Source organism: Chiloscyllium plagiosum, chromosome 19 (genome assembly GCF_004010195.1).
Source record: "Chiloscyllium plagiosum isolate BGI_BamShark_2017 chromosome 19, ASM401019v2, whole genome shotgun sequence".
NCBI classification, from domain to species: domain Eukaryota; kingdom Metazoa; phylum Chordata; class Chondrichthyes; order Orectolobiformes; family Hemiscylliidae; genus Chiloscyllium; species Chiloscyllium plagiosum.
In genome coordinates, this window is record NC_057728.1 from 29,729,982 (window position 1) to 29,749,901 (window position 19,920).

The following is a 19,920-nucleotide window of genomic DNA, read 5'->3' on the forward strand; positions in this document are numbered from 1 at the left end:
GTCACAGATCTCCAGTTCTACATAATTTTCTTTCTACCTTTCTAAGTTTTATTGCTTTCCTGCTGCCGCAGGGTGTCACAGAGAAGTAATAATTTAGTATTTTCATGTTTTGAAGTTTTGCTGTTGCTCTTACCTGACGAGTGAAGTTAAGGATTTTTGTACGTGCAATGGTTAAATATTGAAACTCTTCTACAATGGTTGAAAGTTAATGGTGATGTTAATTGTGGTCAGTCATTTTTACATTTGAAGTTGTGATAAATGTTTGTTAATCAAATTCACGAAGGATAATTGGATAAAGACAGAAGTATGTAGTTCGATCACAGATCAGCCATGTTCTTATTGAATTGCAGAAAAGGCTCAAGGGCTAAATGACCTATTTCTGTTGCCTGGATTCTTCTGCTGCCTTATGGCATATGGAGTTTACTTCTGTCTCAAAAGGTAGAGCTGCTAGACTTTATTGAATTTTGAGCCTTGAGCTCAGTCTGCCATTTAATAAGATCATAGGTCATGGCTCCTGTAATTGTGGCCTCCACCTGCTTTTTCATACTTAACCCAATGTCCTTTTTGACTCCCTTGTTCATCAGGAATCTACGGACATCTGTCTTCTCCAGACTGTTTCTGGAAAAGACAGTTCCCCAGAACACAATCTCTTGGGAGAAAACTTTCTCCTCCTCCTCCTCTCCCTCTTAAATGGAAAACCCCATTTCTGTTTAACTGTGTTGCCTAGTTCTAGTTTTTTTCCCACAAGGAGATTCTGTCCTGTTGAGTCCCTTCAGGATCATATGTTTCAAGAGGATCCTGTTTCATTCTTCTATACTCTAATGGATGCAGACCTAAACTGTCTAAACTTTGCTCATGAGATAGTTCACTCATCCCAGGAATCAGTCAAGGGCGCCTTCTTTGCATTGCTTTTAATGCAATTGTGTTCTTAAATATGGTGATCAAAACTGAGCACAGCACTCTAGAAATTGTCTCACCAAAGCCCAGTATGACTGTAGCAAATCCTACCCAATTTTGTGTTCTATTCCCTTTACAAAAACTATAATCATTCATTTACCTTTCTAATCACTTGCAATACCTGCATACTAACTTTTGAAGATTTGGGTTCCCCGATATCCAGATTCCCCTGAATTTCTGAATTCTAACATCACTTCCCATTTAAAAAAGTATACTACTTTTCTATTCTTCCCGGCAAGTGGAAAGGTTGGAATTTCTGTCATTAGATTCTATTTGCATCCCTTGTAGATTCCCTGTTGCAAGAACTTTGGATGGAAATTCAGCTTGGATGGTGCCACAGTGAGTCCAGTGGTGCTAATTGAGATGGGCAGTCTAACTGACAGTTGAAACATGGTTGTCTATTCTGCGTTTACTGTTTAAAGTGAAATTCTACCTAATGATTATGTCGCCTGTTTTCTGCCACTGGTTTTCCACTGTTTTCCATGTTGGAACTTTGAAAATGCGGGGAGGTAAAGATATATATATAATGTGGAAACTTTGTAAATTTTGTGTGAAGCAAAAAATTGAAAATTCTGGAAGAACTCCAGGTAGCATCACTGGAGAAAATAGAATCACTAATGATTTGACTGTAGATCCTTAAAGTCTTCTCTTATCCATTGTTTGGCTGAACTTTCCCGGTTGGGCTAAATGATGTTTGTACAGCCATACAAACAGCAGTTTTCACTTTCTTTTCAATGCCTTTTTTTCTAAACTGTTTACAGATTATTAGCCTTTGCAGGGAATAAGTATTTCTGGCTCTTGGTTTCTTCCCGTTCACCTTGACCTTCCATTTTATCCATTCCTTTAAATAGTTTCATTTATCTACGCATTCTAGTTCTACTGAGGAAACTACTTCAGCACTTTTTTTTCCTCTTTGACTGACCTCTATATTACTTTAATATAATTTTATATTTTTGATTGATTTCCAGCATTCTTCTTGAATTCCATGACTAGGGAAAACATTTTAAGATGCTCAACACTCATGTAAAATAGACAAGTCATAGGTCTGTCAGTATTAGTGATAATAATGGAAAATTTGAGGCGATCAATTTAAAAATGTAGCACAATATAAACTGGTCTTTTAAAAGTATATATTTATGTAATCCTCGATTTTCCATAATTTCTGATTGTAAATAATATATTTTTTTTCTTCATGTTTTATCCTATTCTTTTCCCCTTTTTTAATTGAAATGCACTGTTGGTTACTTCAGGTGTTGGGAATTGTCCCCCAATTACTGGAAAAACCTATGAAAATTATTTTTATTGTCATTCCAACAAATTCATTCTGTATTGCTGATAATTCACTCAAACAACACCAAATCTTTGGTTTGAATTTAAAACAAACACTGCAGATTCTGCAATATGATTGTAAAAGCAGAAATGCAGGCAAATCTCAGATTGAGCAGCATCTGTGGAGAGAGAGGCACTATTAACATTTTAGCTCAGCGATCTTTTATCAGAGTTTTTACTTCATTGAAATACAGATGCACAATCCTTTATCTGAAATGCTTAGGACCAGCTGTTTTTCGGAATTCAGAATTTTTCGAATTTCAGAATAAGTGACAGTTTGGTGAAATTTTGAAAAATCCAACCGGACATGCAGACTCACTATGTAAAACTAGCCTTGAGACAGAATTGAGGCTTGTCAGTGCTGGGCCACATCCCCCACATTGCATCTGGGTGACATGCCTCGAGTGGGTGTCGACTTGGGTTAACTGTTTGCACACCAAATAACCTTGTTAATGGAAAAAAAAGTCACAAAAAGTCCTTCGGACTTTGGAGCTTTTCTGATTTTCGGGATTTCGAATAAAGCGTTGTCTACCTGTACTAACTGTTTCTCATTTTACAGATGCCATCAGAATGAATAATCATGAATAGATTTCTAATGAAATAAGCATTGGGAGCAAAACTTCTGCTGACCACATTAGGGAGACTTTAGAAAATGAACAACTTGTATTTTTACAGTACCCGTATCATGGATTCATGTTGTTACAGAATAATTTATAGTCAATGAATTACTTCTGATGTGCAGTATGTAGATTAACATGGCAGACTGACTACATACTGCAAGGTCCCATAAACAGTGCATCAATGAATAGGCAATTGATGGTGTTTTTGGAATATTATAAGAAAGATATTAGCTATTAGAGAACTTTTTATTGCTTTGAGAACTGACATTGTTTCATTTTAATGCCCACAACAGTGGGCAGACTGATTAGCTCGTCTGAAAGTAGTCCTGGTTACTAGACCTATGTTCTGACCCTATTTGATGTCAATTCTTGCAACCACACATGTCACCCTGCATATCTTGCCCAGTTTTTTGATTGCCTCACCCCTGTCTTTTTCTTTAATCTCTCCCAACTCTTCACTCACTCAGTAGCCACTTGGACATATTTACATTGCCCTTCCTTTCTCCCATCCTTCCCTTTTTGCCAGTGAAAATCACAATGAGATGGTTAGATATCTCCTTCTACAAGAAGATCTTTGCTTGGCCTTCATATTACCTGTGATCTGTCAGTGTAAGCTTGGCTACTGTCTTATTCCTGCTGTTAAAATACTGAACTGCTGTCTTGGTCAATGAGTAACCACAATACCTATAAAAGTGTCTTTATCATAAGACTGTTGATGCTGAAAAGCAGCATTGCTCTCCCTACTACTGAATGCCTAACATCATGCATCAGCCTTTGAACTGCATTGAGAACTGTTTTATTGACAAATGTTTAATTTTATTACTACTGTATATTGTGACAGGCTATCATCAGGCAACTGAAATATTGTAAACAGTCATAGAATGATAAATTATGTCACATATAAACTGTGCATGCTAATTTAGTTGTTCTGAGAGATTTTTATTTAGGGGTCCTGTAGCAATCTGTTTTCTTAAATTCAAACATTATCTGTAAGCTACTATGCAAACCAATGGATGTCTATTGAATCATGGTTTCAATAACAAGTTGTTAGTTTGCAGTAACTAAGATAGGAGCTTTTTTTTTGCAGCTTACTTGAGGAACAAATCTTAAAATATTATTATTTGCATAAGGTGCTTTTAATCATTTGAAATTATTAAATGTGTAAAATGTGTATTTGTCTTTTTTTCCTTAAAAAAACATTGGTCATGGAATGTCTGTTGAAGTGGGCACCATTTGCTATGATAGCAATGTGAATTTATTAGAGTACCTTGCAAATAAATACATCTTAGAGGGTCTTAAGTTCTGAATAATGAAATACTAACTGGAGTTGGCCATATTTTGTAAAACTATTAAATGTATGTAAGATGCCACAGAATGTATCATACGTATATAAATTGTTTTATTTTGTGTACATGGAAAAATATAATTTGGCAATTGGAAGCTAATGGTCATCATATTAGTTTCTGGCAATAGCATGCATCATTTTAATCCTTCATTTCTGTGAGGTATCATGTTTGAAGTTATATTCATTTATTTTGGGCACATTCCATTTTGTTTTTTTGCTAAGTATTAAAGTTATCAAATGGCATGTTCAATACATTTGGTTTGCTTTTGCCTGTAAAACTTGAAATGATGTACAGCAGTCTAACTAATGACAAACTGCGCCCTGAATCATCCTGTTAATAAAATAGCATGGTCCATTTAACTTTTTCATAAAGCATTAATAAAAATGGTTTGAAAATTATGACTGTTTTAACAGTAGTAGTTTGTCCATTCTCTGGCAAAAATTCAATCACACATATACTTTAATCAGCTTAGTTAATTGCAACAGTTACATTTTGATCAGTTGACTAAAGTCAAATTGTTTATATCATTACATTCTTTAAAGAAAGCATGATGATTTAATGCCCAAGCTGCTGCAATCTCCACCCCACCCCAGGTAAATTGTTCTTTTCTATGAAGGAAATATTGTCACTAATTCTGCCAGTCATCATGAGGCTGAATTATTTTCTCATTTGCTGTCAACTAGTTAATCGTTAGCACAAGAGTAGAAGCCTTTTTCAGAATGAAGCACCTTGTCTAATTGCCTTGTTTTTTGAAAACCAATTCTAGGTATATGTATTGGACAGACTGGGGAGAAGTGCCAAAGATTGAACGAGCTGGAATGGATGGTACAACGCGATCAATTATAATTGACAGTAACATTTATTGGCCAAATGGACTGACATTGGATTATGAAGAAGAGAAATTATATTGGGCAGATGCTAAACTGAGCTTCATTCACCGATCAAACTTTGATGGAAGCTTGCGGTAAGTCTTTCCAAAGAGAGCTGTTTCAAAAGGCGGAATGGCCAACTCCTGCTTCGATGCTGTCTATGTTGAATTAAGTTCTATATTTGGAAAACTTTCATATCCAATTATGAGGCCTAATAGTTTGAGATACTATGACATGCCTTTTGAAGAATGCAGGTCAACAGTTGGAACTCTTTGTTTAGTGTTTGAAAACTGATCACAAGAGAGGTGATACTGTAAAATAGAAGAATAAACCGTTAGAACTGCAGGCTGAGAAGCACCAGGGCTCTGCTGACTTCATCCTAGGGTCTTTATAAACAAAAGTGATGCTCGACATTATTAATGCATTGATTTTAATTTTCCAAAGTCACTTTTGATTTGTGGATGGTCCCAATGGATTTGAAGATGGAGAATGTAACTACTTTTCTTGGGGGCAATAAAGGGGGGAGGGAGATCCCAGGAAACCATGGTCCATTTATCCTAACATCTGTCCAAGGGATAATGTTGGAAGCTATTGTTAAGAAGTTAAAGGTGAGCAATTTAGGTAACTTTAAGTTTGTCAGGGAGAGTCAACATGTTTTTTGTGAAAGTAACTATGTTTGACTAGTCCACTGGAGTTCCTTGAGGTAATGTGCTCTGGATAAAAGAACTGATAATTGTGCTTGGATTTCCAGAAGGCATTTGATAAGGTGCCACCAAGTTCATAATGAAGGAGGAAGCATACTGGCTTGAGTAGAATATATTTGTAGCTACAAGGAAATAGACAGATGGCAGACATGGATTTTTTTTTTTGGTTAACAATATTTAAAGAGTGGTGGGATTGGTGCTGAGACCTTTAAAAGTTTTGCAATTAATATAAACAACTTGGATAAAGGCACAGGAAGGATGACTGTCAAATGTGTTAATGTCACAAAGATAGGTATTAAAGGAAGTTATGAAGAGAACACTTGGAAGTATGTGAGTGGGCAAAGCAGTGGCAAAGAGAATACAATGTGGGAAATATGAAATTATCAATTTTAGTAGAAGGAATGCACAATTATGACATTAATGGTGAGAGATTGCAGAGGCCTGAAATTTAGAGACACCTGTGTGCTCTCATTCATGAATTACAAAAGTTAATGTGCAGACACAGCAAATAATTAGGAAATTTAATAGAATATTATCAATTGTGGCAAAGGGATTTGGATACAAAAGTAGCAATGTTATGCCTGAGTTAAACAGTGCACTCGTGAGACCACATCTGTAGTATTGGTCACTTTATTTTATGGAAGAATGTAAATGTCTTGGAGGTAGTTCAGAGAGGTTTTACCAGATTCAGTACTGGGATGATCAGATTGGACAAACTAGCCTTGTATCTGTTGGACTTTGGAAGAGTAAAATCCTGGGTGGCTTCGACAAGATAGTTGTGGAGAGTTACGAGCGAAGTCGGTTATGAATCTTCGGAACTCTCTTCCTGAAAAGGCATTGGAAGAATTCTTGAATATTTTTAAGACAGAAGTGGATAGTTTATTGTGAAGCAAAGGGGTGAAAGATGATCAGAGGTAGGTGGGAATGCAGGTTTGAGTTACAATTAGATCAGTTGTGATCATCTTGACACAGGCTGGAAGCGTGAATGGCCTACTGTTGTTCCTATTTTGTGTGATTGTAAGTATATGTGACAGTGCAGGCACGAATGTGACCACGGAAGAGAGGCAAATGGTTGGGTCTAATACAATCCTGTCTGAATCTGTTAATGGCCACCTTCGTCCTAATAAGTTTATTCAGCATGAAGGCAGCTGAAACCCAAGATTGAACCAGAAGTCTTTAGATTTTCAGTCTAATACTTTCTACGCTGATCTATTTCAGCTTTCAGTGCCCAACAATCAGTTGATAATCAATACTTATCACCAGTTTATCCTTAACCATAATTATATAAATGACATGATCTTAACGAACTATAAGTCAAAAAGTTGTATACAGTAATTGTGTGAATAGGGCTTTTGTTTTACTAGTATGTAAAAGCAAGGATTTGTGTTCTAGTTGCCCCCCATGCTATTTTTAACTTTTTTTTAAAGCTACTGTTAAAATTTCAAATAAGTCATTTTAATGACTACAGAGTAAAAGATATAGCTGTATGATGTAAGTGTGAGGCGTTGAAATTAATCAGATGGGAAACCCTATGCAAGGTATCTGTTTGCAACCTGTTTTGGTTTAGAATGGTCAAGTGATGTATTCAGCTAAAATAGTGCTTTATTTAATGTAAGTGATGACTCTTGTGCCTAGTTGTTCCATAGAGCTATTCTGTCATAATTAATGCTGAACCCAGGATCAAAGTTGGAATTTGGGCTAATTTACATTAATTTTAAAGCATACTTCTGTTAAATACCAATTTTCTGTATATCAAGGAAGATTTCTTTTGAATCCTCTGGTATGTTTTCCATAATTGTGCAAGCTGCCTACTTTGGATGGAGCCACATGGAAATGATGCAGATCTTTTCCAAAATGGAATGGTTGTGGCTAACTTTAGTGCTCATCTGGCATCTGAAAGTCATTTTGTGCATATGTATTCATATGGTTTGAGGAAGTCTCATTCTGTCATTTTGCTTTTTAGTTTTTAATAGATCGGTGAAGGTGATCTTCAATTTCCATTGCATTTTTCATATTTCAACTTGAGATTTGAAGTTCAAAATAGGTTAGAGCTGTATGGTTATGTTATTTAAAAAGTGAAGGTCTTGGTTTTTAATTGTCTTAATTCTGGAATAGACACTTTTTTCCTAGTCTTTTTTCATGTTTGCATATATTAAAACAAAGTTTAATAGGAAATATGGTGTAATTCTTCCAAGTGCAGCGATCACTACTGTGTTGCTGCTCTTGCATCTACTTTTTGTGCCCTGAATAGGAACTCTGCGTCTCTGGGCCTGAGTGCTGGTGCCGGAGGCTTCAGGAACATGTAGCATACCTTTAAACCAGCTGTATCCTTGGGTTATAAGATTATCGGGAGAAACTAAGCCACTTGCCTTTTTACAACTAACTGCTGTATTTGTATACAGTAACTAAAATTAAAGGTCTCAAAATCTCATTGATTTGTCCTTTACATTGCTTTCCAATCTGTATTCATTGTTATATCATCTGAAATCTAAGGCAAAAAAAACCTGTTAAAAAATGTCGTTGGTGACTCCTGGATGACTGTTAACGTATTGCAACTGATGAAGTACTTTTAAGATGCCACCATGTTTGTGTTGTAGCCAAATTTAACATGATATTGTAAAAAGTGTTCATTTGTGAGGCTGCCTAAGCAAGATCTGGATTTATTACACTTTTTAAATCTTCTACTTACTGAAAATGCAACCACTTCTGAATGATCTGAAGACTTTGAAGTTTATTCATGAAGGAGTAACTATAAAAATAATCTAATCCTAGTGATTTACGTATTTAAACATATATGCGTGTGCTGAATGTCTTTTTGTAGGGTATACTTTTCCTTTTAACCAGCAGCCCACATCCTCAGTCAGAAACATTGTAACCAAGTTATTTTAAGGGTATGGAACGGGGAAGAGTGAACGATCAGGGAAGAGCAGTTACATGCCTTATTGATACAGTGAGTCAAGTGGGCGCTTACTTTGAGAGCTTTATGATCTCAGCATAACCAAGACTAAACCAAAGTCTGACATGGACATGGATTTGGAATGGCAGGAAGAGGAAGCTACTCACAGACATTGTATACACACGACAAGGAAACTGAAGTATAGGATTACAGAAGGATCCTAAACTATTTTCAAATAAATGGTGAAGTGTAAACTAAAATGCCTGAAATGCTCAGCATATTGGATTGCATCAATGGAAAATGCATAAGTTTCGAGTTGATAAATATGCAACCATAATTAGAAGTCAGTTAGCCCCTTGAGTTCAGCTCCTCTGCCATTTGTTAAGATCATGTCTGATTTGATTGTGACTTAAATGCTGCTTTGCTGGCAATCCCCTATACTCTTTGACTCCCTTGTTGATCAGAATGTATCTAACTCCACCTTAACAATATTCAATGACCCTGCCTCCACTACTGTGTTGAGAAAGAGAATTCCATGGATTAATGACCCTCAGAATTTTATTTTCTCATCTCTGCTAAGTAGAGGAGACCATTTATTTTTAATACTTTGTCCTCTAGTTTTAATCTGTAAAGAAAAACATTCTCTCATCATCCACCCTCTAAAGTGCCCTAAGAACATTGATATGTTTCAAAAAGATTCCCTTTCATTCACCTAAACTCCAGTAAATACTTGTATAACATATCTCATAAAGTAATATCTACCCAATCCAAGGAATCAGTTAAGTGATCCTTCTCTAACTGCCTCTAATGCTATTATATCTTTCTCTTAAATAAGGACACCAAACCTATACACAATATTTCAGTTGTGGTCTACCCTGTACAGCTGTCAGTATGCTACCTGCCACTGCTTCAGCACAGCCACAGGCTGACGTGAGGTTGAAAAGTCCATCGGAAAACTAAGAACCAACAAGGCTGCAGGTGCAGATGGAATCTTCATGGAAATATGATAGTGAACCACTCTTAGTACAATTACATGACTTTGTCTCCTTATCTGGAAGGAGGAGAGTGTGTCAGTATATTTGAAATGCCTTAGTTCTGACCAGCTTCAAGAAAGGAGATGAGACCAAATGGGAGTCTCAAAATGCATAAAGGTAGATAAATTACCAGGACCTGATCAAGTATTTCCCAGGACATTGCAGGAAGCTAGGGAAGAAATTGTGGGCCTAATTGCAGTGATTGTTTGATTCATTGATAGCCGAGGGGGTTATGCTGGAAGACTGGAGGGTAGCTAATGTTGTGCAATTATTTAAGAAATGCTGCGAGAAAAATCCAGAGAACTAGACTGGTGAGCCTGATGTCAGTGGAGGGTAAGTTTTTGGAGGGGATTCTGAGAGACAGGATCTACAAATATCTGGAAAGGCAAAGACTGATTAGGAATAGTATGATAGAGGGTTGTTGTTCTAACTGGAGGCCTGTGACCACCGTGTTCCACAAGGATCAGCACTGGGCCCACAGTTCATTTATATAAATGATTTGGTTGAGAATATAGGAGGTATGGTTTATACATTTGCGGATGATACCAAAGTTGGTGGTATTGTGGGCATTGAAGAAAGTTATCGAAGAGTACAATCAAATATTGATCAACTGGACCAGTATCGGCAGCATCCGAGGAGCAGTAAAATCGACGTTTCAGGCAAAAGCCCTTCATCAGAAATACAGGCAGAGTGCCTCTTGCAAAGATGCCTGCCTTGAAGAAGTTTTCCTCCTCTCTCTACAAGAATCTCATGCTGCCTGAACTGCTGTGCTTTTCCAGTACCACTAATCCAGAATCTGGTTTCCAGCATCTGCAGTCATTGTTTTTACCCAACTGGACCAGTGGGCCTGGGAGTGGCAGATGGAATTTAATTTAGATGTTGGTGTTGTGAGGTGTTGTGTTTTGGTAAGACAAACCAAGGCAGGACTTGTATAGTTAATGTTAGAGCCTTGAATTGAATTACATTTATTGTCACGTGTACCGAGGCACAGTGAGAGTTTGTTGTGCAAGCAATACAGGCAGATCACAGAGTTAGGTAGTATAGATAATAAATAATAAGTAAACAGCGGTAAAAACAAAAATACAAGTCCAGACGAATGTTAAAAGTTTGAGTCCATTCAGTATTCTTGGGGACTGTTGTTGAACAGAGACCTAGGGGTGCAGGTACACAGTTCCTTGAAAGTGGAATTGCAGGTAGTCAAGCTGATGATGGAGGTGTTTGGCACATTTGCCTTCATCAGTCAGAGCACTGGGTACACACTGCTGCTACTGAGTGTCGGTGGTGAGGGTTTGGAGACTTGTGGATGTGGTACTAGTCAAGTGGGCTGCTTTGTCCTGGATGGTTCTTATTGGAATAGCACCCATCCAGGCAAGTGGGGTGTATTCCATTATTTGCGCCTTTTAGGTGAGGAGACCGGAGTTGAGTTACTTGCTACAGTATCCCGAGCTCTGACCTGTACTTGTAGCCGCCGTATTTATAGAGTGAGTCCTGTTAAGTGTCTGGTCAATAATAATCCCCAGGATGTTGATAGTGGGGGATTTAGTGATGGCTGTGCCCTTGAATATCACGGGCTGATGGTTAGGTTCTCTTGTTGCACGTGGTTATTTTCTGACACTTGTATGGTGTAGATGTCACTTGCCACTTGTTAGCCCAAGCCTGGATATTGTCCAGATCTTGTTGCATTTGAACATGGGTTGCTTCAGTGCCTGAGGAGTTGCAAAATGTGCTGAATAATGTGCATTCATTGGCAAACATCCAACTTCTGACCTTATGACAAAGGGAAGATCATTGATCAAACAGCTAAAGATTGTTGGGTCTGGGACACTGTCCTGAGGAACTCTTAGAGATGTTCTGGAGCAGAGATGACTGACCTCCAACCACAACCATCTTACTATGTGTCAGGCATGGCTCCAATTACTGGAAAGTTTGGCCCTTGATTCCTGTTGATTCCAGCTTTGCAAAGGCTCTTTGATGCTACACTTGGTCAGCCTGATGGCAAGCGCTATCACTTGCTTCTCACTAGTGTGCCAACAAAGTCTTTAGCTGTATGAAAATAAGGTGTTTCACGACAAAGATCTCAAACCTGGGATCAAGCTCATGGTCTGCAGGATTGTCTTGGTCTTCTGTATGTGTTGGAGACTTGGACAATGTATAGATATCTCAAACAATGAGAGAAATATCAGGAGTAATACCTTTGCAAAATCCTAAAAATCCCATGACAAGATAGGCACATTGATATCTGTCTCCCCTCTCAGGTCAGCACTGAGGCACTGGTTGCTGTCAGTAAACTAGATTGGTTGGGCTGCAGGAGGCTTTCAAAGCGAGCAGTCTATTTCAAGCTGTATCATGTGAAGTGGTTACCCGGAGCTTAAAGAAAATGTTTCATTGATATCCTCAAAGCCTTCTTGAGAAATTGCAATATCACCACTGATTCCTGGGAATTTGCTGCCAGAGGCTGCTCAAACTGGAGAAGAAGCATCTAGAGAGGTGCCAATCATCTCTGGGCTGAGGTAGGGACCGGACACCTACAGCAAAAGGAGCCTTCTAAAATCTAAACGTCCCACCAGCTCTCCTGTTGAATCACTTCCGGGACCCTCTGAATTCACCAATTTAAATGGATACTTTCAAATGATTCCAGGCACAGAAGAATTGCCTACCAGAATCATCAGTTTCCTGGGGCATTTCCTTGGAGCCTGCTACATGAGTGATTCTTCAGGGTCCCAATGTGGAGCTTCCATTTACATTATAGAAACAACTATTAGGACCTGGGAAAACCCAGGCCATTATTTGCATGCTAGGAATTTATTGGGATTCAGCAATATCAAGCTTGAGTTAGTTAACTCATCCTGTCCCAAATTGGTTATATAGAAATCTTTTGAAATAATGTTACATCATAGTCTGTTTGATAGTATTGTTGACCACCTAGTGGGAAAAGGCTAATCAGCATAGCAGTAAGTCACAGATTAGAAGGTTCCAGGTTTGAACCCCATTCTGCACTGAGCTTGACTTGAGACAATGCAGCAGTTATATTAAAGGTAACTGGAGAACCCCAAGGTTGAATGAAAGGTTAAAATTTTGACCTTTTGAATGCTGTTACAAATTCCCTGTACATTAAAGTTTACATGGGACAGGACCTGGGCACATCATGATTCTATCCTTGAATGAACAGCCTGCTAGTATTCTCACCCTTTGGTCACAGGTAAAGAATGATCATTTGGATAAAGCTAGTTTGGAGGCGTTGTCTAAGAAATTGTTCTGCATAGCTGCTTTTTGGGGACGGAGGAGAGACGCTGGGATGTTGGTGGGAGATGGATATTTTTGGTCTAAAATGGAATATTAATATCATGGCCATAATTTTCTGAATAGCATTACTTGGAAATAATTCTGAAATATATATTGATCTTCCTACTGTGAGCTATGCTGAAATTTTCTGAAAATCTCTATTTATACTGGAGTGTGAAAACTGCTTGACATCTCAAAGGCCTGGATTAGCAGCAAAGTTTGACCATATTTTTTCACCTCTTTCTGTAGGGGGACAAAGTTACAAGCCAGCAAAGTATTGTTTATTCACATTGTGAAGTACCGCAACAATAATTTTTCACTTTCTAATGCAAATTATTGAAAAGATATGGAAAAATATATTTAGAGTTTGGTGAGGAAAATAGAAGTAAATACCAGTAACATGAATTTTATAACATTTCATTGACAATTTTCGATACAAAGTTACAGCCCATTCAGCACTTTTCACAAATGTATGCAGCTGTGCAGGTCGCTCTACCATAACGTGTGTTTCATTAATGTTAATTCACTATAATATGATTGACGAATTGGGGAGACTGTTTCTAAAGCACAAAATTTTAAAGCGTGTATTGGCTAGAGTGTGATTCCAGTCCCATTAAATGATGCTGCTGTTACACAATTTCTTATAACATGGGATTGCATGAGAACAGAACTACTGTGGTAAAACAGAACTGACTCTTCATTTGCAGTGGGTCACATGTATGTTAATAAACAACAGAGTGTGAGTGGAGAGCGAGCAGAATTTGGCATAATACATCAAAAGATTCAAGTGTAGCAAAAAAAGGTGTGAATCAATTGTGTCCTAATCTTCTATTCTGAAAATGACATTGCAACACTGTTTCCTTTTACATTTTAAAAGGAAATTTTGTACCGCATGTACACTAAAATTGGTTGCTTTCTGATCACTTGAAGAAGGCAAGTGAATCCCTTCTGTCTGTAGATGTGAATTGTAATGAGAGTTGTTTTATTTCCCCTCTGAAGCAGCACAAAGCTTGGTGATTGGGGTTGGGTGTGGAGAGCGCCCTGATACAATTGTGGTGAGATGTCTATGACAGCACACAAAACACAGATGTACATCTGGACTTGATTGGAGATTTTCCAGGGCTGGAGCCATTTCGAAAGGATAAACCACACGCCGTGTGCTGCAGCTAGCTTTTAATACCTGCTGCATCTTTGTTTTTGTTTTAGCAGCAAGCAGGTTTTTTTTAGTTAAACTTTCCTTAATGTATATGTTTTGAACTGTTTTGTTTTATGGATTTGGCTGGCCTCTGCATTGCAGAGCTGGGGAGAAGGCGAGGAAGGAAATTAGTCAAATTTCTATCCAATTGACTTCTGGAAATTGTGAAGGTGACAACAAAATTGGAACCAGCTGTGAAGCCATCAGTATTTAAATGGCTTGCTGCCCATATGAGGTTCATGTGAGTGATGGCTAGCTAGATGAGGTGATTGTCTGCAGGCCATGTAAAATTGTACCTCACTTAAGATTCAGCATCTTCAAGGTGGGTGGGGGGGAAGAAAAATTGATAAAATAAGTGAAAATGTTATGAAATCTAAAATTCCTTTAAACAAATTTGCTTTGCAAGAATTGTCATGTACAAAAAAAATCCACTGTAATTGTGCCAAAGTTAAGAGAAGAAAATATCACAAACAGTTGGCTGTGCTCTGCTTAAACTGTTAGGTTATTAACTTGGAGTCATGAAAGCATTAATTAATTCCATTTTTGCTATTAATGAAATTTAATGCCATGGGTTGACAGTAACCTATTGGCTCAAATAGGGAATAATTTCCAAAGTAGATGAGTATGAATAATAGACATCTATTCAAATTGGCAGGATTTGATTAATGGTGTCCCAAGGGATCCATACTGGGGCCTTTTCTTGTCACTATATTTGCATATGATTTTGTATAAAGGGATAGAGAACCATATATGTAAGTTTGCGAACTTCACTGCAGGTTGATGCATTAAATAGTGTAAACTGGTGTAGCAAGTTACAAAGGGAAAATGAAGGGACAAACTCTGGCAGGTGGGATTCAATATGGGAAAGTGTAAATCGATTGATTTTTGATCCAAGAAAGATAGGTCAGAGTGTTTTCTAAATTGTGAGAGGTTAGGAACCTGGATGAACAGAGGACATTGAGATCCAACAGTAGCAATCACTGAAAGCTGGTGAAGGTACAGACAATAACTAAAAGTGGTGAAACTTTGCTGTTTATTTCAGCATGTTATTGTGCTGAAACTGTGACCAGCTCACATTAGAGTATGGTGTCCAGTTCTGACACTGCACCGCAGAAAGAATGCATTGGTCCTAGAGGGGCACAGTGCAGATTCATCAGCACAAAATCAAGGCTGAAAGGGTTCAATTTTGAGGACAGATTGGATGGACTAGACTTCTATTCCCTTGAATATAAAATATTAAGGGGTGATCTAATTATGATGCTTAATATGATCAAATTTGTTGTTTGGGTAGTTAGAGAGACTATTATTGATTAGATTAGATTAGATTAGATTAGATTAGATTAGATTACTTAGTGTGGAAACAGGCCCTTCGGCCCAACAAGTCCACACCGACCCGCTGAAGCGCAACCCACCCAGACCCATTCCCCTACATTTACCCCTGCACCTAACACTACAGGCAATTTAGCATGGCCAATTCACCTGACCTGCACATTTTTGGACTGTGGGAGGAAACCGGAGTACCCGGAGGAAACCCACGCAGACACTGGGAGAATGTGCAAACTCCACACAGTCAATCGCCTGAGGTGGGAATTGAACCCGGGTCTCTGGCGCTGTGAGGCAGCAGTGCTAACCACTGTGCCACCGTGCCACCCACTATTATTTATGTTGCTTGAATGCAGAACAAAAAGGGCCAAACGTGTGTGAAGCCAGAAAGTGTCTATCCACAGGATAGTGGAAATCAGGAGCACTCGTGGAACTAAGGAACATGCTGTCCACAACATTGAGCGTAGGTCAGCTGAAGATTTTAAAATTGAGTGATGGATTTTTGACCCGTGAAGTTAAGTGTTATGGAGGTGAATTAGATCAGCCATGATCCAATCAAATGGTGAAATATATTCTATAGCAGAATGGCTAACTCCTATTCTTGTGCTCCTTAGAGTTTTATCAGAGACGTGATTGGCAGTTTGAAGGTAAATAAAAACACCAGAAAATTGTTAGAAATAAAGTAAGAGATTTAAATTCCTAATTCAATACAAAGTTTTTTTTTAGTTGGGATATACACATCACTGGCTGGGCCAACAATTATTGTCCACCCCTAGTTACCCTTGAGAAGGTGGTATTGAGCTGTCCCCTTAAACTGTTGCAGTTCCATGTGCTGTAGGTAGACCCATATTGCTGTTAGGGAGTTCCACAATTTTGACCTGGCAGCATTGCAGGGGCAGTGATCTATTTCCAAATCAGGATACCGAGTGGCTTGGAGGTTGTCTCTCTTGTAATGGTAGTCTTATGTATCTGCTGCTCTTGTCCTTCTAAATGGAGGTGGTACTATGTTTGAAATGTGCTGTCAAAAAACTTTCCTGAGTTTATGCAGAACACCTGTGAAACTTGAAAGGGTTCAGAAAGGATTTACAAGGATGTTGCCAGGGTTGGAGGCTTTGAGCTATGAGGAAAGATTGAATAGACTGTGCTGTTTTCCCTGGAGCATAGGAGGCTGAGTGGTGACATCGAGGTTTTTAAAATCATGAGGGATATGAATAGGATAAATAGAGTCTGTTCCCTGGGATGGGGGAGTCCAGAACTAGAGGGTGTAGGTTTAGGGTGCAAGGGCAAAGATATAAGAGAGACCTAAGGGGCAACTTTTTCACACACAGGGTGGTTTGTGTATGGAATGAGCTGCCAGAGGAAGTGGTGGAGGCTGGTACAATTGCAACATTTAAAAGGCATCTGTATGAATATATGAATAGGAAGGTTTGGATGGATATCGGCTGGGTGCTGGCAGGTGGGGCTATATTGGGTTGGGATATCTGGTTAATATGGACAAGTTGGACTGAAGGGTCTGTTTCCGTGCTGTTCATCTCTGTGACTCCATGATCTTGTAGATGCTGCTACTGAGGATTGATTTTGGAGGGGTTGGATGTTTGTGGATATGTACCAATCAAGCAGGCTGCTTTTTCCTGAATGGTGTTGAGCTTCTTGATTATTGTTCGGGCTGTACCTATCCAGTCAAGTGGGGAATATTCTATCACACTCCAGATTTGATTTGATTCATTATTGTCACAGGTACTGAGATAAGTGAAAATGATTGTTTTGTGTGCTAACCAGACAAATTGTACCTTACATAAGTACATCAGGGTAATCGAACAGAATGCAAAATGTAGTGTTGCATCTACAGAGAAAGTGCAGAGAGCGATTAACTCTTAGATGTGAGAGATCCATTCATAAATCTGATAACAGTGGTGAAGAAGCTGTGTATCTTCTGCCTGATGAAAAAAAGTTGGAACAGAATATAACCAGGGTGGGAGGGGTCCTTGATTATGTTTGCTTTTCTGAGGCTGCAGGAAATGTAGATGGAGTCAATGGAAGGAAGGCTGGTTTTTTGTGAAGGACTGGACTGCATTCACAACACCAATTTGTGGTCTTGGGCAGAGTGGTTGTCATACCAAATGTGGTGTATCCAGATAGGATGCTTTGTGGTTCATTTATAAAAATTGATAAGAGTCACTGTGGGCTTGCTGAATTTCCTTAGCCTTCTGAGGAAGTAGAGGTGTTGGTATGATTTCTTAACTAGTGTTGATGTGGAAGGACGAGACTGGATCATTGGTGACATTTACTCCAAGGAACTTGAAGCTCTTGACTACTTCCATCTCAACATCATTGATACAGACAGAGGTGTGTCCTTCACTCCACTTCCTGAAGTCGATGACCAGCTTCTTCATTTTGCTGACATTTGAGAGAGAAATTGTTATCTTTGCACCATGTCACTAAGCTGCCTTATAAATGGTGGACATGCTCTGGACAATCAGGAGGTGAGTTACACACTATAAGATTCCTATCCTTTGACCTGCTCTTGTAGCTACAGTATATACAGCTAGTCCAGTGGAGTTTCTGATCAGTAGTAGTAGCCCCTGGGACATTGACAGTGGGGATCTGGTGACGGTTGAACCATTGAATGTCAAGGGGTGATGGTTAGATTCTTTCTTGTTGCATATGTTTATTTCCTGATGCTTGTGTTGGTTCGGATGTTACTTGCTACTTGTTAGCTGAAATCTGGATATTGTCTAGGTCTTATTCTGTTTGGACATGGACTGTTTCAGCATCTGAGTTGCTGCTGTTGATGCTGAACATTGTGCAGTCTTATGATAGAAGAAAGGCCATTGAAGAAGCAGCTGAGGATAGTTGGGCCTAGAACACCAGTACTGGCACCTGGGATCTCGTGGTACAGTAGTAGTGTCCCTCTCTCTGAGCTGGGAGACCTAGGTCAAGACTAGCTGCTTTGCAGTAATAACATTTCTAAACAGTTTGATTAGAAAAGATCTCTTACTGGCACTTGTGATGTTGGACATCCTCCGGAGGAGACTAAGATGGATTGGCTCATCAGGCTGAAGATTGAAGCATTTAAACAACCTTTTTTTGTTTTGTGCACTGATTTACTGGGCTGACCCATCATCAAAGATGGGAATATTTGCTCCAGTAGATTGTTCCATTGTCCACTACCATTTATGATTGGATTTGGTGGAATGTAGAATTTGGATCTGGTCTCTTGATTGTGGAATCACTTAGTTCTGTCAATTATTTGCTGTTTATGCTATTCGGCATAGAAGTAGCTTCACCAGGTAAATGTGTCTTTTTTAGGTCTGCCTGGTGCTGCTCTGGATGTGCTTTCCTGTACTCTTCACAGAACTGGGTTGATTCCCTGCCATGATGACAATGGTAGTATTTGAAATATCTGAGGCCTTAAGGTTACAGATTGTGTTGGAGTCAAATTCTGATGCTGCTGATGGCTACCTTCACCAGTCTTGAGTTTGTAGATATGTTTGGAGTCTATCCCATTTAGAACATTGAGATTACCCTCCATTATGCTGTCTGGCATTATCAATGTAAATAAAAGACTTCATCTCCATAAGGACAATGTGGTGGTCACTTTCTAAAAAGTACTGTCATGTACAGATAGATCGCAGTAAAATGAGTGAATATGAGGTCAAGTATGTTTTCCCTCCTGTATCCCTCATACCTGCTGCAGAACCAGTCCAGTATCCTTGTCCTTTAGGACTCAGCCAGCTTGGTCAGTAATGCTGACTACATTGTGAATCTCTTAGTTGTTTTTGGATCAATTTGTACATTACTGGAGAAATTCAGTGAAGTACTGTGTACCTTTGTTTTAAAATAAAACATATTCAAAATCATTAAAAATGGCTGTTTGCAGCTTGTGAACATCAAAATGTGAAGGGCTTTAATGTCCGAAATATTCAGTATAGTCAACTTATTTAATGGTAAATGTTGCTTTTGTAATTGACTTCAGTGGATCATTCAAATGGTTAGTGCCAATTTACCTAATATAGGCAGATTCCCTTGATAGCCATGGATGGATGGTACAAGTGGTGGGAATTGAACCATCGCCAATGTGTCTTGTCACCAAAGGGAGTAGAGTCACTTTAATTACTCTTAATACCACTGCCATAGGAGTTGGCACTCAACTGTGCCAAGGCGACTACAATATAAATGTGGTTTGAATTTTTAATATTTAGTTTTTGTGGATTGGGTTAGATGTATAATTTTAAAATCCCGCTGTCCCCGCGTTTTTTTTTTGTCCGGCTGTCTGTCACGCGTACTAGCTCCCTCTTATGCTCTTGCTGTCTTCCCCCTCTGTTCTACACTCTCATTCATGCTTGCTGTCTTACACTGTCTCGC

At 38.7% G+C, this 19,920-nt stretch overlaps 1 protein-coding gene across 1 annotated transcript in view; it reads left to right on the top strand.

Moving 5' to 3' along the window:
• Positions 1–19,920, top strand: part of lrp6 (low density lipoprotein receptor-related protein 6) — a 182,276-nt gene that overhangs the window by 80,930 nt on the left and 81,426 nt on the right. Inside the window, exon 3 of the mRNA XM_043709456.1 lies at positions 5,019–5,216. Within this exon, the coding sequence (XP_043565391.1) occupies positions 5,019–5,216 (198 nt within the window). The remainder of the gene's footprint in view (positions 1–5,018; positions 5,217–19,920) is intronic.